Here is a 22,426-nt window from a genome sequence, read left to right as displayed (position 1 = left end):
TGCAGTTAGTCCAAAACGCGGCGGCTCATCTTTTAACAGGAACTCGTAAGCATGACCACATTACCCCCATTCTCGCCTCCCTCCACTGGCTCCCTGTCCATTTTAGAATAAATTTTAAAATTTATTGTTTGTTTTTAAGTCACTAAATGATTTGGCACCCCAGTATATCGCTGACCTTATACATGTCTATACCCCCCCCCCCCCCGAGAGCATTGAGATCTGCTGATCAGCTGCGTCTTGTTGTGCCAAAAAGCAGGCAAAAGACCAGGGGGGACCGTGCTTTTTCAGTGGTAGCTCCTAAGCTATGGAATGAGCTACCTACCCATGTCAAAATGGCTCCCACCCTGGATACTTTTAAATCTCGCCTAAAAACTAATTTTTACTCCTTGGCTTTTAATACAGTGTGAGATCGTGTTGTGTGGTCTCTGTCTGTCTTTTATTGTATTTTTATTTTTCTCAGTGTTTTATCTGATCTTATGGATGCCTTTTACAGGGTTCCCGCGGAGTCTTAAAAAGTCTTAAAGTCTTAAAGTCTTAAATTTGACAATCTCAATTTTAGGTCTTAAAAAGTCTTAAATACGTTCATATTTTGCATATAGGTCTTAAATTACATTTAGTCGGGACTTAAATATGTACGTTCATTAACCACTTCCGTCATCGCCTTTTTTTTTGTTTTTTTTTGTTTGGAGGAACTGTGTTGGTGAGATTCACAGTCATCTCCGTGTGTTCTTCTGTCTGAAGTATCCAGGAACATAATTGGTATTTTGCCAACAGCGCGTTCGGAATTTATCGCCACACACTTCGCCAGTTCCGGAACGACTTCGACAGTGGAATCTGCCAGAGGACCCTCAAATTGGGCACACTCGGCGTGAAAGCGCAGAAAAAACACCAGTTAGCTTCTAAAAGTCTCCAGCGAAGTCACGTAATCACACACTTCTGTACGCCTTTGTCACCAGTTCCTGGTCCAATTTCATCCAGTTCTGCTCGACCCGAACTCTGCACTGCCTCTGCCACCTAACAGTCAAGCGAGATTCAAACCATCTTTGGCTCAACTCCTATGTTGAAAGCGGAGGTGCTTTCGATTTTGAAAACTGTGTGTGTGTGTCAGTGTGTGTGTGTGCGCACACACCAGGGTTATTATAGTTAACTCAAATTCCTTGATAAAAACTAAACTTAAACTACTTAGATCACTTGTTAAACTAATTGAAACTAAACTAAAATGAAAAAACAAACTGAAAAACTAAATTAGAATAAAAACTAGTGAAAATGTTAAAACTGTAATAACCCTGACACACACTCATTCACTCCATTCTTCATTGTTTGAGCTGCTCTGTGAATGGCAATAAATGTGGTTATTTGTTTAAAGCAATTCTGGGACCGCATTTTTCCTCACTTTTTCGTACTTCGTGTAGGTCTTAAATTTAGTTCAAAATGGTCTTAAAAAGGTCTTAAAAAGTCTTAAATTTGACTTGTTCAAACCTGCAGGAACCCTGATTTTATATGCTTTTAATTTATCGTATTTTAACTTGAACTTTCTTTATTTTACTGTTTTGTATCTGTTGTGCAGCACTTTGGTAACTTTATTGTTTTTAAAATGTGCTATACAAATAAAGTGGATTGGATTGGATTGAAGAATGACAATGCCGCCATTCAACAGGCTCAAATTGTGAAAGAGTGGTTCAGAGAGCATGAGACATAACTTTCATACATGGATTGGCACCACAGAGTCCAGATTCTTTGGGATGTGCTAGAGGAGAATTAAAGCAGCAGCCCGACCCTCCCATCATCATCATTACAAGATCTTGTGTGCCTTAAACAAAGCTAAAGGCGGTCCAAGAAAATATGAGAGTGTGTGACTTTATTTTTGGCCAGGTGGTGTATGTGTTTAGTCTTAGACTTAATCTTATTCATTGGACAGTTGTCTCTTTTGCAGTTTTGATGCAAATTTCTGTGTTTGCATGTGTGTGCTTGTGTTTGTAGTCATCGGTGGACGAGATGATCGCCAGCACCGCCTACCTGGACCTCTTTCTACGCAGTGTGTCAGAAACTTCCCTCCTCAAAACCTTCCTACGCTTCATCCTTCTGCACCGTCATGACAGCGATACTATCCTCGACACACTTCTCACACGCATCAGCAGCAATTCAAGGGTATAAGATATATGTGTGTTTGTGTGGTTGTGCTCTTACATGAACTCAGTGGGCTGTTTACTTACTTACTTTTTATTATGGCTTTACCACAGAACACAGTTTTCCACCTATCCTGGAAAATTGTTGAGTTTTTCATAACTGTAAAACACCTAGAAAAATTTCAGAAAAAGTTGAATCTGTCATATTTTCATGAAATATATGATTAGAATTACAATAAAAATGACAAAAATAAGACCCATGTTATTTGAAAAGGTCTATATTTTTCCACATCATATGTAAATTGATATTCGTGTAATGTATAAAATGTTTTCTAACTAGTTTTCTAACTAGTTTCCTCATCTGTTTGTTGCAGCTCTGCATGGTATCGTTGAGCCTGTTCAGGACTCTTCTTTCCCTGAACTGTGAAGACGTGATGCTGCAACTTGTTCTCAGGTGTGTCCGCCCACCACAGCATGTCCTCCCAGTGTTAATTTTTTAATATGATTTTATAGGCAAAATGTTTAATGTACAAAATATAGTATATAATAGTATAATTATAATTATAATATAATATAGATCTTGTTGTAGGGCTGGGCGATATGGCCTAAAAATGTAACTCCGATTTTTTCACACCAAACTCGATTTACGATTTTAATCGATTTTTTTTTCTTCAAATTACAAAGAAATTATCAAAAGCATTGCGTTTATTTTTTTGCTATGATTTTAAACAAATTTGCCCAGATCAGTTTTCATATTGGTATTGATAAAGTGTGAACATAACTTTCATTAAATACTTTATTTTGCAAAAGGTGCCTTTGTTTACAAAAAAGTATTTTGTATTCCTGATATCTATCTATAAATACAAGGAATCTCTGTCTGTCTGTGTGTGTATGTGTCTGTTGGTCAAATATCTCTGCGGATCAGGATCACACTGAACCGAGACTTTCAACATGGCTGCTGCGTGGTTCAGTGGTGTGCATCTAAGCATTTGTTTGGACTGCAATGATACCGTGAATAAATTATTTCATAAATGCTTTACAAATTCCGCCGAGCATTGTCCACCAGAGCCACCACAGTCACGTGCGCACCAGAGCCAATCACTGCACACCGTGACCACGTGCGCACCAGAGCCAATCACTGCAGAGCTCAAGCCCACGACGTACCTGAAGAAACAAGTGGATTTATACCTGCAGCGGCGCGAGCTGGACCGGGATTTTGCCGGCGGTTCGGTCCGTTCTGTTCTGTTCTGTTCTGTGCATCTAAACTGACTGTTGTGGATTAATGAGATTAAACGAGTCCAGACCGAGTCTGTTCGGGTCTGAGGAGATCCGGAGACGCGTGGACAACAAAGTGGAATCGGAATCTGTGGATGTTCATGTGTAGCTAGCGGCTAGCCCCTAGCCGCTAGCTACACGGCCCACCTCCCGAGGCGACGGACTGGACGCATCGGCATGTCCAAAACCGGACCTAGGGTAAATAATGTCCGCCACGCTTTTTCGCGAACATTGCCGTCACGTTTGCTTTGTGTCTGGTGCAGGAAGAAACGGTAAAAACGGGCTTTTGTCACGAAAGTGTCCAAGCAGCAAGTTTGGTTGTTGAGGAACAGGAAGTTGCGGGAGGGACCTAGGCGGATGATTGACAGGCAACGACGGTCGGTGTGTAGACAGCGATATTGAGAGTTGAGAGATTTGTGACATTTAGCGTGTTTGGAGTGTGTAGTTAGTGTGTTATGTAGTGTTTGGTGTAGTGTGTTTAGTGAGTAGTGGAGTCGTTTTTTTGTTTAATGAGTCAGAATAATGAGGAGAAGCTGAATGTGGAGCAGGCAGTCCAGCTCTTCATTCAGCTGGAAGGCGCTCAGGCAGACCTGAGCATTGCCTGCATTTAAATGTAAATAGTTACATATAACTTTGTACATTTTTTAAATGTATGCACAAATTTAGCAAACAACAATTTATATTTGCATTATAAGTAAAAAAAAAAAAATGGTTTGTTAAACATATTTGTGGTTTTCACAGTAAAAAAATCTAACTTTTTCTACTCAGATTTTATGTTTTTTTTTGTGATTTTATGTCCATTGTGTTAATACAGTATGTCAAAATGAACAGTCACACATGTGAGTTTGTGCTGAAAATAATGACACCAAGTAAATAGCTTTTAAGGTGAAATATAATGGCAAAATCAAAAATAGTCAAAAACAGCCAATTATACCCTGGAATATCGGATTTCACAACAAACCTAAATATCCCTGACGTCCCACCTTCAAACACAGCCTCATTTGGCCATCCAGGAAAAAGCTGCTTAACCTCCCACTTTTTTTATAGGAATACACTTTTCTTACGGGCGCTGCACTAGTGTAAACTAAATTAAACATCTGCATGCATTGCATAGTAAACATGACATGTTGGTAGATGTACAGGACATCAGGTGTGTGTGCTTGCTGTCTATTTTACACATTTTTGACCAGGAAGATGAGCCTGTCTGCTTCCTCTGGTTTGAGTCAGGACCCGTTGCACAAATCTGCGGTCGAACATTTTCAGCATGTGGATGAACCTCCGGCTTTTCCACTGCATATATGGGCACCATATCTTTAACGATATGAACTACGGGAGCCCGTAAGGAGTGGCGGCAGAGCAAGTTAAATAAAAAATCGATTTTCATTTTTTTAAATCGTCCTAAACCAAAAACTCGAATTAATCGATTTTGCCAATTTATCGCCCAGCCCTATCTTGTTGTAAATATATTTCTCCATACTTAGTCTTTCAGATTAACCGACAGTGTGTTTCCATCTATCAGAATGTTAAAAATTGTACAAGGTGATAGTTTTGTTGTCTTTCTGTCCCCAAACTGTCGCTTGTCCACCTTATTCCTACTCCCCCTTGATATTTTGCATGAAGTATTAGCATGGCCTCCAGGGCATCACTGAACTGGAATAAGTGTTTCCAATGGTAACAGTATGCTAATCCTCTTAACAGTGATTGGTATGTCATTCATTCATGAAGACTTAGGTTCCCGACTTTATTAAATAAATACTACTTATACAATCATTATTACTTAGCTAACACATAGAAAGCCTTGAAAGTGCTACCGGTGCATCGTTATGATCTTATTTGTTGCTCACGCTGGTTCTGCCGTGCACCAATTATAATTCCCCCAATCACCTCCCCAGGAAGCTGGATAGAAAACATACTGTATTGTGCATTTTGTGAACTTCTATGGCCATTTGCCACAGTTATTTTGTCCGTCAGCCGGGGGACGGCGCTGACCTAGTGGTATAGCGCCGCTGTTCCACCATCTGGGGAGAACCCTGCATCAGATTCAGGGTTTCCCCCAGTGTATTAGAAGTCTAGCGGCTTGCCAGGTTTAAAGGGACAGATTTAAGTAATTTATTAACTCAAATCAACGTCTTCGTTCATAAGTAAGTTCTCATTGGTGTACAATTACCTCTGCCAACAATCTGACTTACCCTCCTGAGCGAAGAATTACCTATCTGAATATACATAGCACGGGCAAGCTCTATGGAGGCTGCCATGTCTCTCCAGTTTTAAAAAAAACTATGGACTGCCGAGAGGGACACAAAGCACTACGTGGTACTACGTAGTAATGCTAAACGCGTTTTCGCTCAGAGCCAGCTTGACTGCAGAACTGAGAGGGAACCTCTAGTTTTATAGCCTTAATAACTACATCTTTACCTCATTACTTGAATCAGTAGAAATACTCAACGGTGTTGGGAAAGAGTCCATATTTTGAAAATGAGTTTCTTGTCTGCCAGGGCCACCGTAGCTTCCGGAACGTCTCCAACGTCTTCAGAATGGGAGGGGTGAGCAAAGGAGTGTTGCAATGTAGAACCTCACAGCTAGATGGCGCTAAATACTTGATATATTACACACTGTCCCTTTAAATTTCCCACCGCCAGGCTTAGCATTGTTTATTTATTTATTCAAAATAGGTTTGTATACATCAGTAACAAAGTTGAAAGCGCAATGGCAACATCTTATGGTCAACGTGAACACATGGCGAGTCTGAGGTCAGGTGTCTTTTTCATAACACCCCACAAACCACTGCTACTGTCACTATATGCAAACTAGGCTACTTGTGATTGAACATAACGGGATGTCACAAAGAAAAAGCCAAAAAATGCAGAAGTCGGACGAACAAAGGCAGAGACGTTGAACCCGCAGGTTCACCTGTTGACCAGGTGTGCAGCAGCACAACATTGGCTGAGCCGAGTCTGTCACAGCCACCGACAGCGGGCAACGCAGGGATCCTCGACCAGAGCTTTTATTGAAGCTCCTTGCACTACTTATAGGCAAGATGTGCTAAATGCTCATGTTGGGTCTCTCCACCATCACACCAGCATCAATATGGCAGTAAGCAGATGCATAGGTATACAATGCCACATTGTTTTAAATGTAAATATATGGCACTGATTATAATGAAATATCTATTACAGGGCTCTACAGTTCGAGCATTTCACTCGCATTTGCCCCTAAAAAAAATGTATGTGCGAACCGGGAAAATGATTTTGGCACACAGTGTGCGAGTAAAGGTCACAAGTTACCGTCACAACCTACTTTGTCTGCGATCGTTCAAAAACTACAGTCCTCTGGCTACAAAGCACCAATCACAGTAGTTTTCTGTAATGATGCAACCAGTGTCACACGAGAGGTGACAGGTCAATGGACTGTGATAAAGTTAGTTTTAAGTCGGATATTCTGCGGATGTTCACTCGGGTCCAGCCGTGACTTTACTGAGCTTCGCCCAGTGTTAGCAGCAGGAGGAAGGTTAGCTCAACTCCCAGAGCCTCGCGCTGAATCACTGGAAACTGGCTTAGGGACCTACGCCGACCAGACCCAGTTGCTATGGACGCTCCTAGCCGACAGAGGAGCAAGCGGAAGCGTTGTTACTGAGGACGAAGGCGCGGCTGTGCAGCAGAGCTAACAGGTGGGCTGGAGGCAAATGCGTGGAGAACGCCACTTCCCTCCATCCTGCTTTCCAACATCCGAAATTTACATGCTGTTTTTATCCTGCACTATCCTGAGCCATAGAAACAAAATTTTGTTCCCATTGCACTGTAAAGTGTAATTTGAATGACAATAAAAGAAAGTCTAAGTCATTAAATTACTTGGCATAAATATATTGATACAAAATAATTGCAGTTTTCTCAATATCTTCCAAGTCATGATACCCAGTGACTCCAAACCAGCAGCAGATTGTATTAGTAAACTGGACGAATAAGACACACCTGTTTCTATAGTATTTGAGTGCTTCCTCTATTTTATATATTATTATGCAGAAATTATGATTTTTTTCTCAATAGCATCCATGTTATGTGACCCAGTGACTCCAAACCAGCATCAAATCGTGTTCCTAAGTGGGCCAAATAAGACACACTCTTTTTATTGTATTTTAGTGCCTCCTCTATTTTATATGAATATTAATATGCACTTGGAAAACTGACATCCTTTGTAGAGGTGGATTTCATCGTTCGATGTCGAGATTCAGTTCCCGTCGGTCAGTTCGGCAGGATGACTCGATCATGTAGTTCGTTCGTTCATTCGTTCAGTCGCACTTCCGGTACAACGGCGGTGATTGTAATGTACAGTTCTCAGCTCCTCGTTCTCAAACGATCATGCTAACGGTCAACATAACAAGCTGTTAATGGCAAATACATAGCTGCAACTACATGATTATGTGTACTTTTGGACAACACGACAGTTAGCAGCTAACAGCTAAAGCCAGCTAGCCAAGAACGAGTGACTAACTGAACGAGAATGACAGGAGAGGAATCATAACCGAACGAGAACGAGAGCTACGAACGAAATGAAATGGGTTTTTTTTTTTATGTAAACGGTTCTCATTGGCTAAAATTCGACGACAGTGTCCTAGACCCAGCATACGATTGGCTGGCTCTCAGTCCTCCTCACCACTCTGATAACTGAACAGTGAACAACACAGTGACTGGTCTGTGAGAATGAACGAACGAACGAGAGAGAAGTGAAACGGGGAATCAGGTCAGTTCGTTCGCGTTAAAGACTCGTTCGTTCGAACTGATTCGTTCGCGACCGAGCCATCACTAATCCTTTGTGTTTAGTACACATTGGATACAAAATGAGGTGAAAAAATGAAATCACTGTAAATTTAAGAAATTGTTTTGTGCTGCCTGAAATTAAAAAAATGAAATCAAACACTAAATCATTTTGTTGTGCTGCCAATTTAATTGTGAGTGTTTGATAAATTGATAAATAAATATTTTTTGTGCTCCCATATACGCCATATACGTCTTTGTGCTCCCAGATATTTTACTTTTGGAGCACATGTGCTCGTTGGGAAAAATGTTAGCGTAGAGCCCTGTGTTATGAAATATTCAATGGTTAGCTTGCACTGTTTTCATGTTGTAGGCTTGTCACTTACTGTAGCATTTGAGCTAGTTATTAATATGGAGCATAAAGCCATAATTGGTGGTTTTAAATGCCTTTACTGGCTCCTAAAGCACGTAATTGCCCACCAATTAACTGCCATCAGTCAGTTGCTGGTCTGTGTCAGGCCCCTGTCACAAAAAAAAAAGATTTGCCGCAGGTGGGCCACCCTTCCAACCTACCGCCAGGCTTAGCAAGTTTTCTGGGGGAAACCCTGAGATTGTACTGCCAAACAGAGCAAGAAAAGAATGACTGAGCTGGTTTGTTTTGGTTGGGGGAAATGTATTATTACTCTGCAATATGTCATGAAATTAACGTTAGCTCCTTATGTTGCTGTTGTATGTATTAGCCCAACACTAACATCGTTAGCATCATAAGCTTTTAGCTAATGTAGCTAGCTAGCTATCATAGACCAATGAGGTATGAAACATATTTTCATCTAATGCTACTGTTTACATGCAGGCCAACGTTTACACATACAGTGGATCGAATCCATATAGCAGTGTTTACATATGCACTGCTACCCTCGGCTGTTTTGACATTAGCCAGACAAGCTGTATGTGAAAAGCAAACTATTTCTTGTAGGGCTGCCCCCAAATAGTCGAGCAACCACTGGTCGACCAAAAACTCATTAGCCGACCAGAATTTCATTGGTCGATTGGTCGCAGAAAAAAACAAAAAAACATTTGGAGCCGTGTCTTGTCAAAATTAAGTCAACATCTATGTGACTAGCGGCTGGCCTGTGTATAAAAGGCTGGAGGGCTTTTAATTTGAAGGGCCAGATACACGCTCGTTATCATCAGCCGTGGGGGGACGCTCCTCGCCAGGGGACGGACGGACGCTATAAAGCAGCTAACATTGAAAATGAGTATAGTGGCGCTGAGCTAGCAGTATAGCGGCGCAGCGGCGCTGTTCAACCGTCTGGGGAGAATATATATATATATATATATATATATGTATATATATATATATAGATATAGATATAGATATAGATATATATAGATATAGATATATAGATAGATATATATATATATATATAGATATATAGATATATAGATATATATATATATATATATATATATATATATAGATATATAGATATATAGATATCTATATCGCCTATTACTTTCATGATGTGGAGAAAACAAGTAGTAAACATTATGTCATTCCTGAGAGATTTGGTGTAGAAGGGGAAATGTATGTTGAAGTTATATGGACTTGATGCTTTACGGCGAAGGATTGAAATTGACCACACCACCATGGCCAGCAGGTATGACGTAGGTGAAAGCTTTTAACAGGTTTTCATCTTCAAGATCTGAGGATGATACTGAGTGACTGTGAAGTCTGTTGTCTTAAATCTGTAGGAGGAGGTCGTTACAGTACGGTGATCGGAAATATTTCAAAATGGCAAATGACGGCCAAAATCAAAATGGCCGACTTAGTATTGATGCAGAGACATATTCGGGGCAACACCCTCTACACTTCTGTGCAGTTTGGTGTCGATGGGAAATTGTATGTTGAAGTTATAAAGCCTTGATGCTTCACAGCGACGGGAAAAAATGGTTTCCACCGTCAGGCCGGCCAGGCATTATGTAACGGAAAGATTTCCATAACTTTTCATCTTCAAGGCATGATGATGATACTGAGTTAATGTGAAGACTGTGGTGTTTAAGCTCTAGGAGAAGATGGTTTTCAAAGGAGGCATGAATTTGGGAAAAATGCCGCCACACATCAAAATAGACAACTTCCTGTTGGACTAAGAGTATGGGTCCAAGAGAGTTTTTTGTACATCTGCTCATGATGAATGTGCGCACCGAATTAAGTTCACATACGTGCATGTAGGAGGCGGGCAGGGAGTTCTACAGCTGTGGAGCACAGACAGCAAAGGCCCTGCCACCTTTTGTGATGAGACGGGACCTCGGGACCATAAGCAAAGCTGTGCCGGTGGATCTCACGCAGCGTTCAGGCTCATAAGGTACTAGCATGTCACAGATATATGCAGGAGCCTGACCATTCAGGGCTTTAAAAACAAGTAGTAAAATCTTAAAAACAATTCTAAAACTCACAGGCAGCCAGTGGAGAGCAGCAAGGATTGGAGAGATGTAGTCACTTCTCTTTGTACCTGTTAAAAGCCTGGCAGCAGCATTTTGAATACATTGCAGTCTATAGACAATGTAATATTGTCAATATAGATTGTGAATAAGACTGGACTCAGTATTGATGCTGCTGAAACCCTTTAAACAATGGTAAAAACATGGAACGATCAATTCCTGCAGTGACACATTGTTGTCTATGAGGCAGGTAGTCCTTGAACTAATTACAGGAATTATATTTAAAACCAACATCACTTACCCTCTGTATGAGCAACGCATGGTCAGCAGTATCAAAAGCTCGTCTTAGATCTAAAAAAGAAAGCAGCGCAGTATTTCCCTTTATCAATAGCAGCTATAACATCATCAGTAACTGAGGTGAGAGCAGTACTACGCTTAGCTCTGAAACCAGACTGGTGAGGACTCAAAACAGGATATATTGAGAGGAAAGATTGGAGCTGATTATTGATTAATGATTCCAGGACTTATGCAAAACAAGGCAGTTTAGAAATCTGTCGACAGCTGTGATCGGGTTTCTCAGCACCTTCGTGCAGTGGGGACAACATGTGCATTATTCCAGATCGTAGGGATAACCCCAGAAGAAATTGATAGATTAAAAAGAAAAGTAATTTCATCAGAAATAAATGGAGCGCAGAGCTTTAAAAAATATTAACAATGTCTAGTTTATCCGCCCCAGTTGCTTTCCTTCGATCTACACCTTGAAGTGCCTCTTTAACATAGACGTAGAGGATTTGTTTTTATTAACATTTGCTGTTTTCCACAATTTAGATTGGTTTGTACAAGAGCTAGAGATTAATTATATGTGATAGTTGGCATTTTCTTTTGTCAGTGAAGATATGCTTTTATTTTTGAGTTGTCTAAAAGTTAACCTGATGGCTACCTCACCAGTACGCCTTGACCAGGCTTTGTCCCTTGCATTGAGCATCATTGATGGTTTGGAGTCGAACCATGGGTTTAATCTATTTTTAACCCTGCACTTTTTGAAGGGTGCACGTTTGTCAATATTGGTAACTAAAGAGTTGGTGAAACTGCATATTACTGTTAGCAATGTTGGTTAAAAAAGCCTGTTCATTAAAATGTTTAATATTTATTTTTTAAAAGAATTCTTGACATTGATTTTGCCAGTCCCGCCATTCAGATTACAGGGCAGTGGTCAATTAGACCATGTGCAAAAACTCCAGAGGCAGTAAATTCCTCCCTCCTATTACACAGAATCACATCTATCAATGTTGACTTTGAGGGATCCTTCAGATAAGGTCTGGTCGACTCATCAATCAGCTGTGCCAGATCGAGATTGTAACATATCTCTTTCAGATGGTTTGAATCATTTGTAAACTAGTTGAGGTTAAAGGTTGCACTGGACATAGCTGTATACACCCACAACAATGATTGCAATATTACAGCATAAGTTCATTTTCAGAGCAGTAAATTCATAGGAATGAGATTTAGTAACAGCGTTTAAAACTATGACAGATAAACCTGATTTCACATAAACGGCCACTCCGTCCACTCTTCCAACTCTGTTTAGATGTCAAGCGACATTCAAACCATCTTCGGCTCAACCCCAACGTTGAAAGCGGAGGTGCTTTGGATTTTGTACACCATTGCTTTACATTTTGGCAACAGATTTGGATGTAAAAAGTTGGTTACTTTTTAAAGTAATTCTGGGACCGCACTTCACCGCAATTTAGTTCAAAATGGTCTTAAAAAGGTCTTAAAAAGTCATAAATTTGACTTGTTCAAACCTGCAGAAACCCTGTGTATAAAACCTAAGCCCTTTATGCATTTAAAGCATTTGAGTTGAAAACACTTGGCTCTGAGTCACCATAGGGCTTACTGGCAGAATGCAACTTGGAGCAATGGACAGTAGTTTCTACAATAATGAAATATTTAGCCCATAAATATGGGCTGACCATTTCAGATCATGACAGGAATGTAAGATGCAGCAGCAGATACTGATGATGAAAGGGAGGGAGCATTCTGGCTGTCATACCTTCATCCACTGAGTGCCTTTAGTTTTCCATCCATATCCAGTTTTCTGTAATTGATATCAGTTAATTAGTTGGACAAGAATTGCAGGGTTTCCTCTACATGTAATTGACTGTGGCGCACCGCCACGGCAAAATAAAAGCCGCCACACCTTAAAAATTCAGGCATAAATAAATCTAGTGTTAGAGAAAGGAAATATTTTACCGTCGTCTTCCACCGCAGTATTTGACGTTAACTAGCATGTTGGACATTTAGCTTGATAATTAGCTAGAGGATTAAAATGGTCACTTAGAGCAGAGTCCTGCACGGGTCTTATTTTGCAAACCAGCCCGAACCCGCCATATATATAACCGCATCCGACCCGTTTTCCGACAGTAGCACAAATTACATTCCGCACCCGAGCCGACCCGCTATAAATTGATACCGACGTCCGAAGGAAAATTGGACGGACGCAATTTTTCAAAGTGAAAGTAAGCCAGCGTGGGGAATGGGAGTTCTGGGAGGGCGCAATCACGCATTAATGAGCTCATATGAAATATAAATGCTTATCATTTGTGTCGCTAATAATGACTGATGATAAGTGACGCCTTGAAAATGGCAATCGTAAAACCCGACCCGATCGCATCTGTGTCCGACACAGTACAATATTTTTCACCCGTGCAGGACTCTGACTTGGAAAACTCCTCTCTTAAAACAAATAATACAAATATTTCTTTACAACATGAATGTTCATTCCAAGCCCATGCGTTCATGATGGCTGTGTGAGAGCATTCCCTAAATAGCCTATGACATAAGTAAAAATATTACATTATGATGACCCAAACTGTACAACTGTTTGTTGTTTACATTCTGTATGATAATATTAGGTTTTTACTTACAGGCAAATGAGACATGAGGTAGTTACTTGCAGATGGATGTTGTGATAAAAATTATGCATCGATACACACTCCTTGCTACCACTCGTGAGGACTAGGACCATGCCAGCAGTTGTCATTTAGTGCGTGTTCATGGTTTGGGGGGAGTGGCTTTTGAGAGAGGCCTGAGTGCAAAGGGCTGGGTTTACTGGCTGGATCTTACCAACCCCACCTTTGAGGTTTCTAGTAATGTGTATAGCCTGAATATGTAAACCATGTTAATCCAGATTAAATGTTTTCTGTGTGGGGTTGTGTGTGTGGTTTGTTTTGCTCCCAGGTATCTGCTGCCCTGCACTCATGTAATGCTGAGTCAGCGGCGCGCGATAAAGGAGACTGACATGTACGGGAAGTCAGCAGACAAGTTCCTGTCGCTGATTCCAGAGTGCTGCCGGCTGTATGCAGTGCCCTCGGCAGAAAAGGATGAGGACAATGCATTCTGGGGCAAAGGTAAGCAACAGAAGCCTAAAGAATAGTTCAACAGTTTCTGCTGCTGTTGTTGTAAACATAAAGTAAACATCGACAGTTATCTGAACACCCAAAACATGATCTTTAATTTTTTTCTATCTGTTGAGTGTAATTGTTATTTTTCTAAACAATTATCGTGGTTTACTTTAGTGGTGTCATATTTCATGCTTTGTTTAGAATATTGGGAATAGACTGGTACTGGTTCTGGATCTATATTGTAGCATACACACAAATGATAAAATATTTGTGCTTCAGTTACTGTCAGGTAATTTTAATAACAGCAATGAAAATAAAGATCTGTCCAGGGTCTTAGCAGCATCAATATCCACACACCCTCCCGCACTGTCCAGTCCTCTTCTACCAACCAGCTCTTCACCCCATCTGCCAACCTAACCACCATGGGGTCACAAGCTTTCAACAGATCTGCCCACAGCCTCTGGAACTCTCTCCTACCAGACGTTCGCACTTTTGACACTTTTAAGTCTCGCCTGAAAACACACTTATGTGGCTTACTCTGTATTAGACTAATCATATAAACACACTCTTGCCCATTCTTTATTCCACTATATTGCACTATGCTCACCCCGGAAGCTCAACACTGCCTAGCACAGCCCGGTTGACTTCCTGTATGGTGAGGACTGCAGTGTATGAATTCCGTGCCGAGCTGCTGGCATTATGTAATTGCACCTTCTTATAATTTATTTACTCTCATTTGCACTAAATTGTCTCCTGTTATTGTTGTACTGTTGTTCTTATGTGCGGTGTCCTTGAGTGCTTTGAAAGGCGCGTTTAGATAGCAGCTGTATTTTGGTTTAGGCATTACCTGAAAAATTGATGTGTTTTGTGACAATATATTTGATATATATTTGAGCGTCAACATCCCCCTGCTTTGGCTACTGTGTAGCTTGGGCACTACATCCTATTCGTTGAAAAACATTTTGTCTGCAACAAATAATCTTATATATATGAGCAGTATTTAATTTAGATGCTGTTGCTGCATAACATTTTTGTCAGTCAGTAAGTCATTAACATATACTAAAATCTTTACAATATTTATCAAGTTATGTTAATTATTCAATGCCTGCAAATTAAGGAATTAAATTATTATTTCTTGTGTGTCACTTCCTTTAGAAAGACCACATTTCTTTGTATAAAATCAAATCCAGGCAAAAGCTCATTGTCTATATATTTGTAAGCCTTGTATAGCAGGTGAATTTGTTATGATGTCCATTGACATGTGGTGTTAGGCAGTAAACTGTTTGTGTCTGTGTATGTCATCCTACAGTACTGACCAGTACCAGCACAGAGTCTCCAGCCCCACCCAGACCCAACACCCCATCTCGATTATCCTTCTTTATTCGCCAACAGAGTAGTGGAGGCGGATCAGGTGTAGGGGGTCCTTCCACCCCCACCAGCATGGAGTCGCTGCAGTCAGGTCTTTCCAGTTCCCACCCCCTGTCCCCTGACAGCCCAATGCACCAGCAGCAGGCTCACCCAGACACTCTGGACTGGGACTCGGGTTACCTGGAGTACCTCAAAGATGCCCGACGGGGCATTGAGCATTGCTCCTGGGCCTGCCGCAACTGGTCGGCGCCCTATGATGGAGAAAACCCCTCCCCAAACACAGTCCCTCCACCCCCACCTCCACCTACCTTGAACCCCTCCATGGCAATGTTCCCTGAGCACTTCTCTTTCCTGCAGGGAGGAGGCAGTAGCACCCCTCCAGGCCAGCAGAGGGCAGCCATTGTGGCCGCAGCACGATCAGAGTGGAGCAGCTCAGAGCGGGACAGCGGAGAGTGGGATGTTACGATTGGTAAAAACAACTGCATCAGCCTCACACCACGCTCCAAGAAACGCAGCCTGCAGAGAGAAGAGCTCCTGCCAAAGCCTGTTCCTTTTCTTGTTCTCTCCTCCCCATCTTCAGACTCTCCTCTATCGATCTCTCACCCCAACGTGTCCCCAGCTCCTCACATTCCAACATCTGCTATCACTGTTAGCTATCAGGCCATGTATAATGGGACAGGGGGGCAGGGGGACGGATGCTCAGACAATCGGGACAGAGGACTGGAGGTAAAGAAAGTGAAAAGAGACTTAGGGGAGCAGCAGTATTTGGATGAAAATGCAAATCAAAATGGATCTCTTGTCACCTGCCCCTCCCAAAGCTGCACCGCTCTCCCACAATCAATTTTTAGCAACAGCGAAATGAGTGAAGAAAAACCTCTTTGCCCGATTCCTTCTCAGAGCTCCATCAGCCAGCCAACCTCAGACACCAAACTGCTGAACAGCAACACCTCAAACCCACACAGTACATCCTTGGATCTTCCAGAAGCCAACCAGGCACAACAATCTGTAGAGAGTCTCATCCAGGAGCTGCTGGAGCAGGCACCAGTAGGACCACAGCTCCCTGCAGACTCCAATGGCCAAGGCATCAGCATCGAGGCTTTTACACAGGAGCTGAGGGAGCTGGAAGACCAGGTGAAGGAACGCAGCAGAGCAGCCTGCCAGCTGGAGGAAACTGCCACAGAGTCCTTCTCCACTGAGCGGCAGGAGGAGGAGCAGCACCTGTCCTTGGCCCTGGAGGTGAAGCTGATGGGTGACACAAAGGGAGAAGGATCTGTGATGGGCGTATGCAGTCCGGCTCGACCACTAAATCAGCCTCCCTCTCAGCCGTACACAGGTGAAATGTCATTCTGTTGCTGCATGTGTTGTTCAACCGAGAGTAGAGCAACTGTTAGAAGTGTGATGACTTTACTGGTTTTATTTTTGATATCAACACCTAGTTGTACACATCATCATCGAGGGGTGGTATTTGATTTTCATTTTATAGCATGTATCTCTCTCTGACTATTCTATACGTACACAGCCATGGATCTTATATAAAAATAAGAAGATCCAGTTCCATTTTGATTTTAATATTAGGGCTGTGTCCAAAATCTTACAATTATGCATATTGCAACACAGCACATTTTTTGTACATTTTATGTATCATTTATATAAAATTACCACATAGAAATCCCTATTTCATATTTGATTTAAATTAAACACTTTACAAATGAAAGGTACCACAATTTCATGCAAATGTCCAGCCAGGATGAAACTTTTTTTTCAACAAAGTAAACAAAATACCATAAAATGAAACAATACATTTTTTTACTCTTGTCAAATGATATGTTATAGTGCACAGCCTTATTTGAAATGTATACTTCTTTAATAATAAAAGTGGTTAAAGTGGATAAATAATTTCATTCATTGTACTTCAAATAATGAATTGAAATGAAAATTCCCCAGAAGATGATTGTGACATTTGATTACTTCTCGTCTATTTTTTCATCAAAAAGCCGCAGCTGGCTGTTGGTCACATCAGTTCCTTGGTCATTCTCATCCTTCTGAATTTATTATTGTCAGTTGCACCGTATGGGTGGATGTCCCTTGTGATGATAGAACTGGAGGCATTTAGGGGCCAGTTAAAAGAAAGATGTTTCGCAGACTACTTTAGGCAACATTATACAGGGTAGTCTGAGGTCCAGCTTTATGCTTTAACACTTGGATAACATTTCTAGCAGCAGGGTCATGTAGTTTTCTTGTATCTTTCTGTTCAGTGATGCATCAGTCTCCCTCTGTGCAGGTCCATTCATGGTGGTTCTGTTTGCCAAGCTGGAGAACATGCTCCAAAACTCGCTCTATGTCAACATCCTGCTCACAGGCATTGTGGCCCAGTTGGCCTGCTATCCTCAGCCCCTTATACGCTCCTTCCTGCTCAACACCAACATGGTCTTCCAGCCCAGTGTCAAGTCACTGATACAGGTACACTACACCATGCCAAACTTAGGATATATTGGCAGAGGCATGTTGTCCATTCTGAATTTAGCATTTGTAGACAAGGTACTCTCTAAAAACTTGAGAAAAAGTTTCTGTTTTAATACTTGAGGGGATGATACTTTTTTGTCTGTTGGTTGTAGTTCTGGATTGTTCACTTTCTGCCCACCTCACTTCTATGCAAGGTTTTCACAACTTTTTCTAAAGCATCAGGCCCACAATCAATTTTCATAGAGTTTCTATTCATTGTATTTCTGTCCACGAATATGTAATACTATATACTGCATTGTACAATAACAAAAGTGCACTTTTTTTGTGAACACATTTCAAACACAACAATATTCACCATCTTCCCCTTCAGTGCTTTAATATAGTAGAGTTTAATGGCCATTCCAGCCTTTGAGACTGATGGTGCAGCTTCAGATCACAAGTCAAAACCTCTTTGTCAGAAACAATCACTAAGTCATAAATGAAATTAACTGAGCGTTAAAGCGAAACTCTCGCCAAAATGCAACCTAGGCTTTTTTGTGAATGTATATGAGTCAAACCTTCGTGTAAAAGCATAATTACGACGAAAGAGGCACTTTTAAGACATGAAACTTTGCTCGTAGTATCACCAGGGTCTCTACACATGAACACGAGCATTGAGAACATTGTTTGTCGTGGCAGCCCAGACGGGTCGATCTCCAAGTACGTCTGGGCTGCCATGATGACAGCTAGCGGACCGAATTACAGCTAAGGTGAGTAGTTCAAAAATGTTCTTTTTAGTAAACTCTGTTTACACAAACAATGTTCTCAATGCTCGTGTTCATGTGTAGAGACCCTGGTAAAAGTGCCCCATGCACTCCCATTGATAATGAGTTTAAGCCAAAAAATGAAAATACGATCAATCTTAAAAGTGCCTCTTTCGTCGTAATTATGCTTTTACACAAAGGTTTGACTCGTATACATTCACAAAAAAAGGTTGCATTTTGGTGAGAGTTTAGCTTTAAACTAATACAAACCATCTGCTTTTGCAAATCAATTAAAAGTTTTACAACTCTCTCCTTGAATCTCCACAGGTTCTTGGTTCTGTGAAGAACCGTATTGAGGCGTTTGCAGCCTCCCATGAGGACTTTCCAGCCATGCTGAAGAAAGCCCAGCAGTACCTGGTGGCCCGAGGCAAAGTGGATTGGACTGACTCGCCTGCAGCAGTTCCTCCCCTGCGGCGCTCTGATTCATTAGGTGAGGAGGAAAACTGGTAACTGGAGAATCTGCATTCAAATGAGGCAGACTGAAGCGGCTTTGAGTCAGGTTTTGCCCTTTTGTGCATTTCCTTTCTCGCTATTCAACTGGAAAAGAATCAGATTCATTTCTCAATTATTCTGCCTAAAATCTTTTCTTAAAAAAAAATAAAGGCTAGTTTATTTCATACATTGAAAAATATTTTATGTGTTTATATATAAACAGATTTGAAAATTGAAAAAAAATCACATTAATGTAATTATTTCTGTGTATTTGACGTAAAAAAAATATGAACATAAAACATGTGTTCGTACCATATCAACCGAAAGTAATAAAACACATTACAAAGCAGAGAAAAAGAGAACATTTTAAATTTTCTTTTCAACAGAGATCAACGTCTTTTAAGATTGCAGGTACTATTGTTACTGCCCTTTCATGGTTTTGTCTCATTTTAAGTTGCTGACAAGAAGAATAATTTACTGTATCCATTTAGCCACACTTGTATTAGTTCTGAAGGAAAGCAAGAGATATGTTAATTTGACAGTTTTACATAATACAAATTTGTTATCAAATGCCACCCATTCTACATGTAAAAGTTAATAGAAAGAGTAGTTAAACAAAATAATCTCTGGGTCCAGCTTTTTTTCAGCTTTGAAAGCCCCTGACCAATACCTAGTTGGCTTTTCATTTCAGGTCACAAGTTCTTGTTATCACTGTGATAACTTAAACGTAATGTTTTCTTGTTCCAGTGAAGAGTCGTAAGCCATCTCTCGGAGACCTGATTCTCCGGCACACCAACAGTCCGACCCGGGCTCGACATGCTGCTCAGCTGGCTCTCGCACATGTACGGGATGGTGGCCAATCTCTGCACAGCGCCCTATTTAAGGGTGTTGGAGGGGGAGGGGCCTCCAGCCTGGAGAAGCAAGCAGAAGCACTCCGAGTGAAGAATGCTGTGTACTGTGCTGTCATCTTCTGTGAGTTTCTCAAGGAGTTGGCAGCCCTGGCTCAAGAGCATGCTGTCACTCTCCCTTTCTCTAACGGCCAGGAGGCAGAGGAATAAACTATAAACGCCATTTCTTTTTGCTTAGGCTTTAAACGGAGTTCTATAGGATTCTATCATCACCAGAGGACAGACTGGAGTACTAAGACTTTTCAGTCACTGAAGTGGATCCTCTGCAATGATAAAAACAGAAAACATGATGAATAAGGTGGAGGTGTGTTTTTTGTTTGTTTGTTTGTTTTTTTACTAAAATCATTATATGATACCTATAGGACTGGAATAATTTACTCAACTGTAAACTTATATGCTATTGTGCATATCATGTATTATATTTACATTCTATACAAAGAAATTCTCAGTGAATGCTAGAGATCTGGGAGTTTGTACATATACATACCATGTCATGGTATAAAGTGACACAGTGAAGCCACAGAAAAAAGAATTAAGTGCACATATTGGTGCTGGTCGATACTCCCTATCTTTTAATTTAAAAGGGTGCTTTTTAGGCAGCACAGATGAGAAAAAGGTTTTGTCCTCAACAAAATTCTGACAAACACCAAATAATGCTTGGTAGGAAAGTGAAGTGTAGGCTTGTCAATCAACCACAAAGTAATCCAATCAGTTTTGGCCAACTCTGTATGATGAGGGCATCATTGCTGTCATTGCAGAGCTTGTTCCTTTATCAAGGACTGGCCAAAAAATGAAAGCTCACTGAAAAACTGCAGGTGTTCCACGTAACATGTTTTAATTTCAAGAGTCTGTACTGCTACAAACACATTTCATCCATGAACGAGATGTGAAGTGGAAAACACAGGTGAGTGCTGCTGTCTCTACTGCAAATCAGTACGAGCGCCACAAATATACTGGAAAAATTTTAAGCATTAATTAGATTTTTGAATCTTTTGTTTGAAAAGTGTTTGTCTTTTGCATTTGTACCATTTCTTATACATATCAGCAAGATGTGGGAGCGGCAGGTGTGTCTGCCGTCATGTAAACAAATGACGCCAGGTGATACCAGTTCTTTAGGGCTGTCAGTAAGCCTTTGACCTGTTGCCTTAAAGAGGCTGTATGATTGACGTTTTCACACTTCACACCTTTTGTTTGTCATTTAGTCTTTTAAAAAAGACCTGAAAATCTGACAGAAAAGAGAAGGGAAGGAATTTTATTCCAAGGGAGCGTCATTTCGATTTTTATTTATTGTGAACTGACTAAAGGATCTTGTGAGGCATTCACTAACTTTTAAAAAAAAAATCTTTGTGAGTTTTGTGGTCAAGATAAAGCAAAATCCATTTTACTTTTTACTTATTTGTGTTGGCTTTAGAGTTCTGTCTCGGAGGGAGACAGGTCGAACTGTTCAACTTGGAACTTAACATGCTGCTATTTTTTTTAACACTAACACTTTATTAGTGATGGCTATAATCTCTTCATTTCATTGTTAGGTACCAAGTATAAATGTGTAGGTGTCTGAGGATAAGGAGCAGTCGGTGCAAGTGTTGAGATCGGCATTTAATTTATATTTTAGTGTCTGAGGTTGAATGAAGTTGCAACCACAATGTTAAAAGCTTTGAGCAGTTATTGCGCCTTTAAATTTTTGCACGTTGGTTGTTTGTTGTAAGGTACATTTCTTCCCAAAAGTAAAAAAAAAAAAAAGAAAGAAATATATATATATCTATATATCTATATATATCTATATATCTATATATATCTATATATCTATATATCTATATCTATATCTATATCTATATATATACATATATACATATATATATATATATATATATATATATATATATATATATACATATATATATATATATATATATACATATATATATATATATATATACATATATATATATATATATACATATATATATATATATATATATATATATATATATACATATATATACATATATATATATACATATATATATATATATATATATATATATATATATATATATATATATATATATATATATATATATATATATACACATAGAGTCCCTCTTACCTGTAGAGCTATTTATCATCTAAATTGTTTTGATGTGAGTTGCAGAGTTTTGGAAATATCAGCTGATCTCTTGAATATAATGAAACAAGATGTGCACCACAAGCTCTCATCTATTTCTATCATATTAGAGAGAAAGCATACATCTTTAAGATAATATCTCTCATCAAACAAATCTAGATGGCAGTGAATGGCACTACATTTGAGAGTAAAAATATATTTTTGACGTTCTAAGTGATTTGTCCCTATAAGGACCTGTATGTAAATGAAGCATTTACCTGTATGACTGCAATTTCTTCTTTAAATCCATCAAATTTTGACCCATCTTTTTTGAGAAATCCATTGGTTTC

General features: G+C 40.1%; 1 protein-coding gene across 3 annotated transcripts in view; it reads left to right on the top strand.

Moving 5' to 3' along the window:
- The window catches only part of fhip1b (FHF complex subunit HOOK interacting protein 1B), a 92,952-nt gene extending 71,255 nt beyond the window's left edge, over nt 1–21,697 (top strand). For all 3 annotated transcript variants that reach the window (XM_030427659.1, XM_030427660.1, XM_030427658.1), the window contains 7 exons: nt 1,981–2,148; nt 2,501–2,580; nt 13,835–14,004; nt 15,308–16,699; nt 17,648–17,826; nt 18,900–19,062; nt 19,812–21,697. In XM_030427659.1, the coding sequence (XP_030283519.1) occupies nt 1,981–2,148; nt 2,501–2,580; nt 13,835–14,004; nt 15,308–16,699; nt 17,648–17,826; nt 18,900–19,062; nt 19,812–20,122 (2,463 nt within the window). In that variant the 3' untranslated portion in view covers nt 20,123–21,697. The remainder of the gene's footprint in view (nt 1–1,980; nt 2,149–2,500; nt 2,581–13,834; nt 14,005–15,307; nt 16,700–17,647; nt 17,827–18,899; nt 19,063–19,811) is intronic.
- The last annotated feature ends 729 nt before the right edge of the window (nt 21,698–22,426 follow it).

The sequence above is a fragment of the Sparus aurata genome, chromosome 9, assembly GCF_900880675.1.
Source record: "Sparus aurata chromosome 9, fSpaAur1.1, whole genome shotgun sequence".
Classification (NCBI taxonomy): Eukaryota; Metazoa; Chordata; class Actinopteri; order Spariformes; family Sparidae; genus Sparus; species Sparus aurata.
The sequence above is the reverse complement of the archived record's forward strand: the minus strand, read 5'-3'. Positions and strand labels throughout refer to the sequence as shown.